The following is a 7,500-nucleotide window of genomic DNA, read 5'->3' as shown; positions in this document are numbered from 1 at the left end:
GCGGATGTCCCAGAAGTGAAAACCTAATTGCTTGACAGGCCTATAACTTTGTGGTACTGCTCTCACCTTGTTAGGTCCTTTTCTGATGCGGTTCAAATGCAGGCTGGCCGCAGGTGTGCCTAATTTACCTCGCAACAGAACGTGTTGAGTTTAATTGCACAGTGGTTGTTAGGAAAAATTGGTGGGTGGAATATCAAGTGACTCACTGTATGTGGATGGCAGATGGGCGGCGAGAGGCATCAGAGCTAAGTGTATAGGTGAGGTGAGTTAATAAAAGATGTAAATTTTAGCTTAAAATAGTGGAGTCTTGTGGAAGGTAATACATTTTAATTAAGAGGGTAGCAGGCCCCATTCTAGCAGTGGGAAAAAATCAGTGCAAGGGGACATGGCAAAGAGTGCATTTTTCTCCCTATCAGTATTTTAGGAGCAGCTTAGCCTGCTTGGGAAGGTTGTTTTGCAAGGCCGTACTTATTAAAGAAGGCTAAAATTTCTGCTTGTAATACAAAATATAACAGGGAGAGCCAAACCTAGAAAGGCTTGAATTCTCATTCTTGTCTCAAAGTTTGAGATAAGACCAAGCAGAGCTCTGCTCCAGGTCCTGGCTTCTTGCTGTGCCACAGAGACCTCGTGGTTGGGGTGGCAGGGATGGGTTTGCAGTGCCCATAGTCCTTGGTGGTCAGCTGAGAGCAACCACCAAGTCACTCATCTCCTCCTGGCACGGAGGAACACCCTGCCTGGGAACGTGGTTTTTAGCTTATGTTGTCTTCCTCTGAAAAGCTTGTCCTGATGCCACCTGTGCTCTGTGGGCTCTGAAAGCACAGAGTAAAGAGAGAAATAAAATATCTCAGCATCAAGGAATGTAGTGGAGCTGAAATGAGAGTGCTGCTTGTGTTCACTCCAGCCTGGCATCAATATTTAGCCCGGTGCTCAGAGCCATCCTAATAAACTTGATGATGTCTAATTTCACCAAGAGTGGGTCCTTTTCACCAAATAATGGAACAAATACCGGTTCCAGTTGATGTTTAGTGAAAGGGTGCTTAATGGCCCTTTTTCTTTGACAGGATGTGAGCTCTCTGTATAGAAACAATTCATCATGAACGCTTCACGCTAAAAACAATCCACGAGGAGCAATACTTAGCATTCCTAGTGCACAATTCATTGGAGAATTTCCGAGCAATTTACAAACATTAGCTCAATAAGCCTCACAACACCCATTTGAGATCAGGGAAAAAAAAAAAAAAAAAAAGAAGAAGATAAGATACTGCTCTTCATGTGGCACTAAGGAGCCGTAGAGCTGGAGGCTGGTCCCAGCTCCTGGCTCCCCAGAACTGGGTGGTTCTGTGTGGGCCTGGGCATCAGCTGGGCTTTGCACAGACTCACAGTCTGGGTGGTGGGAACTGTGCAAAACCAAATAGAGGTGTGACAGAAAGGATGTTACCTTTGGAATAATAGAATCATGGAATGGTTTGGCTTGGAAGGGACCTCAAAGATCATCTAGCTCCAACCCCTCTGCAATGGGCAGGGAACCTGGTCTACAATCAAATGATCTGAAGAGAATGAGTATCTCAAATAAAAACAACAAAAACAACAACAAAAAAACCAAACTAATCCAAAACACTGAAAAAACTCAAAAACATAACAGATAAAATTGGGGAGAACTTGTGCCTTACATAGAGGCAGTTTCATGGAGTTGCTGATAACATCCCTGCAACAGCATCCAGAAAACCTGAACATCTGAGCTAGGGGATCATGTCATCCACCACAGAGATCCAGATCTTTTTCAGCTCGACAGCTGAAACCCCTTTACAGGTTTTGGGATAGGAAGTTTTAAAGAAATGTGCATTCAGCTGAACTGTCAGCATCGATTTATTTATGCAGTTTCAGTAAACCTGGTTGTTTCCCTGCTTGCCTCTCTGATATGAGAGATTGCTCCTTCAGCATTCGTGTCCTGAGGTAACATCAGGGTGCTGCTCAAGGTGTAATGGAAGAGGAAGAGCTGGGATTAAACATTTTTGATTAGGAGATGTTCCCATAATGCTCCTGTATGACCCTCAAAGCTTCTCAGGATGTGGTGCAGCCACTGTTGTTCTTTCTGCTGGCCATGGCTGGGCCTTGTTGGGTGCTAAAGGAGGAAAGATGTTCCTGTCTTGCCTCCGGCCAGGAATGCTCTTGGCACGTGGAAACTTCTGTGAGGTGTGTGCAGCAAGAATAGTCCCAGTCACTTATGAAGACTGACATGAGAGAATAAATCAAAGTTGTTCATATTCTGAACGTGGAAGCTCTGGCTGACCTCGCTGTCCAGCATGTGCAAAGTTGGGCAGCACGAGCTGCTGGACTGGAGCATCTGAGGAACTCTGGCTGAGGAGAAAATCCTGAGCTTTGCTTGTCATTAGTGGTCAGTCATTAGCCAGAAAACCTAATAAAGACATAGTTTTATTATGAAAGATGCAAACATGAGTGCATAAGCAAAAAAGATGATGTCAGGCTGCGATTGTCCTCCTGAGGATCCCGCGGTTTGCTTCACCTGCAGGGTGGAGACTTCCCAGAGCAGCTCGTTCCTGCAGTGCAGGAGGGCGGCACAAAGGAGTTTCCATCTTCCCAAGCTTCCCCCTTCCCTCTAAGTGCTTGCTGTGCTCCCCTGAGGCAGCGTGGCTGCAAAAACGGTTTATGGGGAGATGCCTGGATGATAAGGGTTAGTCCTAAATAATTGCTGGTTGCCGCTCAGCAGAAATAAGCTGGATTTCGATCCCTGGGTAGAGCGACTCCTCACAGCTGAAGGCTGGCAAAGGTTGAAGAGGTCGTAAGACAGGGCCTAATTTGCCATGTTCCTTCCCTTTCAAAAACAATGAGGGAGCCGGGGCCTTGCCGGTGGGCAGATCCTGCCTGGATCTCCCTGGAGTCAGCAGGAGTTGGATCGAGTCCCTTTGAATAGCTCGAGTTTCCAAACCGGAGGCAAAGCCAAGTGTTTTTCAGAAGATTGATCATTACCTTTGGAATTTTTCGACGTAGAGGTCATTACTGCTAATATAAGTTGTGAAAAAATGAAAAGTATTAAAAAAATAGAGACAAATTCTCATCTGGTGTAAGTCATTGCCTTTGAAGTCAATGAGTCATTGAAATCAAGTTTCCCATACCGAGCTAAGGATATGGCCTGGAGTCAATACATTTGTAGTTGTTGAAAAATTAAAAATATAAATTTGCCTTTCCTTGGCAATAATGTTCTGTTTATGACAGAGATCTTATGCTTTAAAATAAGTTCATTAACGAATGGGAAAGTAATATTTCACTACCAGTATTCTTTTGGGTATAACTATTTATGATTAGATTTTATTAAACTTCTAAAAAATTGGATTTACATTTTGATGAATCTAATAGATTTCAATTTTGTATTTTTATAGATTCTTTCTAAAGTTTTTCCTCAAGTGCAATCAGAACTGTTTGAAGAATGCAGGCAACCCACGAGACATGCGAAGATTCCAGGTACAGATCCCTCTAAATGCATAAATGATGTATACAAGACTTGATCACATCTTCATCTTGAACTTATGAAAAAACAGTCAGTGCTTCCAGTCATTGTTGTTCCAGTGCTTAAAAAAATGCTGTCAGTATTTCATATTGCTCCCATTAATTTAAGTGCTGGTTCTGAAGTTCTGCAGGGGGCTGTAATGGATCAATGCTGGAGCAAGCGGATCTTCCCTTAAGAATTATTTCCCTGAATTCCTTCCTACTATCACTTTGTGTTGTAGTGTGCTCAGACCTGCAGAGGTTTTACGTACACTGAGTAGTTTGATCTTACTGTAAGAACACAGCTTTGGAGCACAGGGAAGCTTGAAACTCACACTTCTCTGGTTCACAACTTGTAGATCCAGCAGTGGTGGCCCAACCCACAGATTTTTGTTTCAATGTTTAATACTTCACTTTCTCCTTACAGCTTTTGAGATATCCTGTGGTGAATCATAGCACTACAGAGAGGCAGCTGACGAGATGGACAAATGATTTCCTCTGTATCTGGGGTCATTCGAAAGGCTTGTTAGGAAATAACTGCCTTTTTTTTGTTTTTTTCCAAAATATTTCACAATGATTCATATTTGATTCCAGCAATAAAGTAGTATTGAGATGTTCAGGACTTTCTCAGTTTGGAGAAGAATTACTTGTGGTTAAACTTGATAGCAAAACATGTGACATCTGTTTTCATGCACAGCCAACCAACCGGGGAAGTCAGCACCCTTGAGCCAGCCAACAGAAAAGATCTGTAGCTAGGGAAAAAAAAAAATTCCTTCAAAACAATCGAGCCAGGCTTCCATTTTTCATGCATCTCAGCTTCACGTGGCATCGGTGGTATTGATCCATCTGAACAGAACAGAAGGTCAAACCTGGAATGAGTGGAAATGTCCTCTTTGTCTCACTGATGACTAAATGAAGCATCAGTCACGAGTGATCTTGTGGTCGACAATGGAGCCAGTAGGCACTAGAAAGACTTTCCTGGGTCTCTTTAGCTAATCTCCCTGCCTCTCAGAAGGTTTAACAGGACTTAACAGGATGTCAGATCTTGAACAGTATTTTTACCTGGTTTCCCTGCCTCAGCACCTTTGTGGAGGTGCACTGCAGGAGTGAGGCGATATAACAAAGCGTAGCACGTCGACTTTCTTTTGCTGAACTACAGTATTTTCCCTTGGTGGCTGACCTATATAGACATGACAGAACAAAAATAGTTGTCATTTTCATATACACCTTGCTCTGTCTCTTTAATACACCGTGTTCTAGGAACCAAACCCAGAAATCCTGGCTGGAAATCACGCTTGCATGTTTTGCAATATTTCTGGAAGTCTGGGAATCTCATTAAGAGTGAAAGAGGATAGCCCAGTGGCCTGGCAGCAGCTCTGCGGCCGAGCTGAGCGTGCAACCTCAGCACTCTCCGAAGTGGATGTTGACAAGAGAGAAGGTGTCCACTTCTGGGAGGAGAGAGCTGGGGAAGCAGAACAGCCTGGCAGAGAACTGCCCCGGGGCTGTTCTAAAGGGTACCGCAGATGGCTGTCTCCAAGGAGGTAGGATACACAGAAAAGGTGCTGTGATAGCTGAGAGCTAATTATGGCTTGTGAATAAGAAACAGGATCAGAGGTGATCCAAAACATAGAAGCAGACAAGAATTTTCTTCTGATGCCTTGGACCAGCTCTGTGCGGAGGAGGCTCTCTGCTGCCCTTCCATTTGTGTTCGTTAAGTGTTTTGGTTTAGAAGCTGGTGGGAGAATCCTGCAATCATCTTTGTTATGACCAAAATTTAGATAAAAGGAAAGTGGACGCTAAGCTTTGTCCTGCCTTTGTCTGCCCTCACCAGCTGTGTTGATAAGGTCTGACTTAGGCAGTGACTTTACAGACTCTACTCACCCCAAAGGAAAACCTGCAGTGGTCGCTTCCTTTAGACAACCTCGAACCACAGCGAAGGGCCCACGCTGGAGTATTTAAATAAGATGCAAATGTCAGTCTGGGATAGCAGTGATGCACCTACGAAGCCGTGCTCCACACGAGCCCCGCGCAGCTCGCAGTTTCCTCCTGGGCTGGCGCTTCCGGGAGGAGTCCCACGGCTCCATTGTGGAGGTGTTGGCATCGGGAAGGTTGTGCCTTTTGCATATGTTCCTTTGCCATTTTCGACTGAGAAGCAGCTGGAAGCCAAAGGAGGCCCTATCCATCATCTCTTCTATGGCCGGACTCTGAACCTGGACACAAGAATAGGAGCCTTTCACTCAAAAATAAAGGAGGAAATTCCATTGACATACCAGGGTCAATCACCATCCAAATGAACTTGAGAAGGGATACTTTTCATGGATTGAAAACACTTTCACTATTCATATTCAACTCGGCCTTTTCAGATGCAAAAAAGTTCATTATCAGACATTAAATGTAATTGTAAAACTGACCTGGAGATCATTTACTGAAGAAAAAATGGGGAGTTACGACGGCTCTTGATTTATTAAGCTTTTTTTATTTGGAATCCTCACAACCCTTCATTTGAAGACAGTCTCAAGTGAACAAATTTTAATTAGATAAACTATCTAATCAATATATCAACAGATCAATCAAAACAGCAGCTTTTAAAATGAGTGGCTAGAGGGGTGTTTCTGAAACTAATGGCTAGAAGAATATTTCCCTGAATTGAATTCATTTGTTAGCATAATAGGAGATTAAACTCTAATTAGTGTAGCAGGTTCTGAAGAGAAACAATTGTGAGTTAAAAATCACCAGTGGTCGCCACGTAAACAAAGATGTATTCAGAGATGTCATTCACTCAGTTTAAATAGAAACAGAAAAGTGACAGGATACTGTTTTGTCTTACGACACCTGATTCGGGGAAAACCTGCAGGATTTTTGAAATGTGGGGTTTTGTTTTCTCTTCCAGGTTGTTGTATCAACAACAGTCAATGTGGATGGCCACGTGCTGGCTGTCTCAGACAACATGTTTGTACACAACAATTCCAAACACGGGAGGCGGGCTCGCCGCCTTGACCCCTCAGAAGGTACGGCCCCTTCTTATCTGGAAAATGGTAGGCACACATTTACATGTCCTTTTTTTTTATTTGCAATGCTTTTTTTTATTTTATTATTTTTTTATTTCCCTTTTTTTTTTTTATTTTCACCATACTTTATGTTGAGACACCACTACATTTACTTTTACATCATTTCTTCTCTCATCCATCAAAGCACCCATTAAAAAAAGTCCATTAGTATTTCTCAGCCCTTGTCAACTACAACACGGACGCTTCTGAATCAGCTTCTGACTTCTTTCTTTATTTAATACTTACAGTTTTGCCGTCACAACCAATTTTTCATCTTTTCCTGTTTTATTTCTTCTCTTTTTTTTTTTTATTTCAGTCTTGTTTTGCTTGCAGCTTTTTCTTGCTCTTTAATTTGACTTGATTTTATTTTGGCTTGTCATATTCCTTGATCCAAAGGTACAGTCTCAGGTTATGTATGCAAGTTTAAGTGGATGGTAAAAACATGACCGAATCCGTAAAGAATTTACTGTGAGGTCAATTTCCTGTGCCTGGGCCTTAGTGCAGATTATGGCAGGAGGGGGTTTGGATGAGAAAAACAGCATAAAATGTTTTTCTTCAGCCTGACTCAATGTGATTGACTTCTTGCCTGAACTGCAAAAGGAAGATAGGCTGAGATGAAGAGGAGAATGGAAAGTGTCTCTGAAAATCCAGAATTGTGAAATCCTATCTTTTTGGAGCCCATCAGCCCTGAATCACTCACACACAATTGCAGCTGCGCCTGGACATGTGCACACATGTATTTATTGTCCTGCAAAGCCCAAAATAGTCATTTGGATTTAAATATCACTTCGTTTGGACTGTAAAATATACCAGTGTAGGGATGCAAACCAGCTCTCAAGAAACTTCTGTTTAAGAAAATTAGGATAGGAGAGGATGGGATAGGAGAGGATGGGATAGGAGAGGATGGGATAGGATAGGATAGGATAGGATAGGATAGGATAGGATAGGA

The 7,500-nt window shown here is 42.8% G+C and overlaps 1 protein-coding gene across 4 annotated transcripts in view; it reads left to right on the top strand.

Annotated features, from left to right (window-relative positions):
* EBF3 (EBF transcription factor 3) overlaps positions 1 to 7,500 on the top strand; it is a 120,332-nt gene that overhangs the window by 73,481 nt on the left and 39,351 nt on the right. For all 4 annotated transcript variants that reach the window (XM_066554283.1, XM_066554281.1, XM_066554282.1 and 1 more), the window contains exons 7-8: positions 3,399 to 3,480; positions 6,395 to 6,512. In XM_066554283.1, the coding sequence (XP_066410380.1) occupies positions 3,399 to 3,480; positions 6,395 to 6,512 (200 nt within the window). The remainder of the gene's footprint in view (positions 1 to 3,398; positions 3,481 to 6,394; positions 6,513 to 7,500) is intronic.

This window comes from Molothrus aeneus, chromosome 8, assembly GCF_037042795.1.
Source record: "Molothrus aeneus isolate 106 chromosome 8, BPBGC_Maene_1.0, whole genome shotgun sequence".
NCBI classification, from domain to species: domain Eukaryota; kingdom Metazoa; phylum Chordata; class Aves; order Passeriformes; family Icteridae; genus Molothrus; species Molothrus aeneus.
Note: the sequence above shows the minus strand (reverse complement) of the source record. Positions and strands in the feature narration are given on the sequence as shown.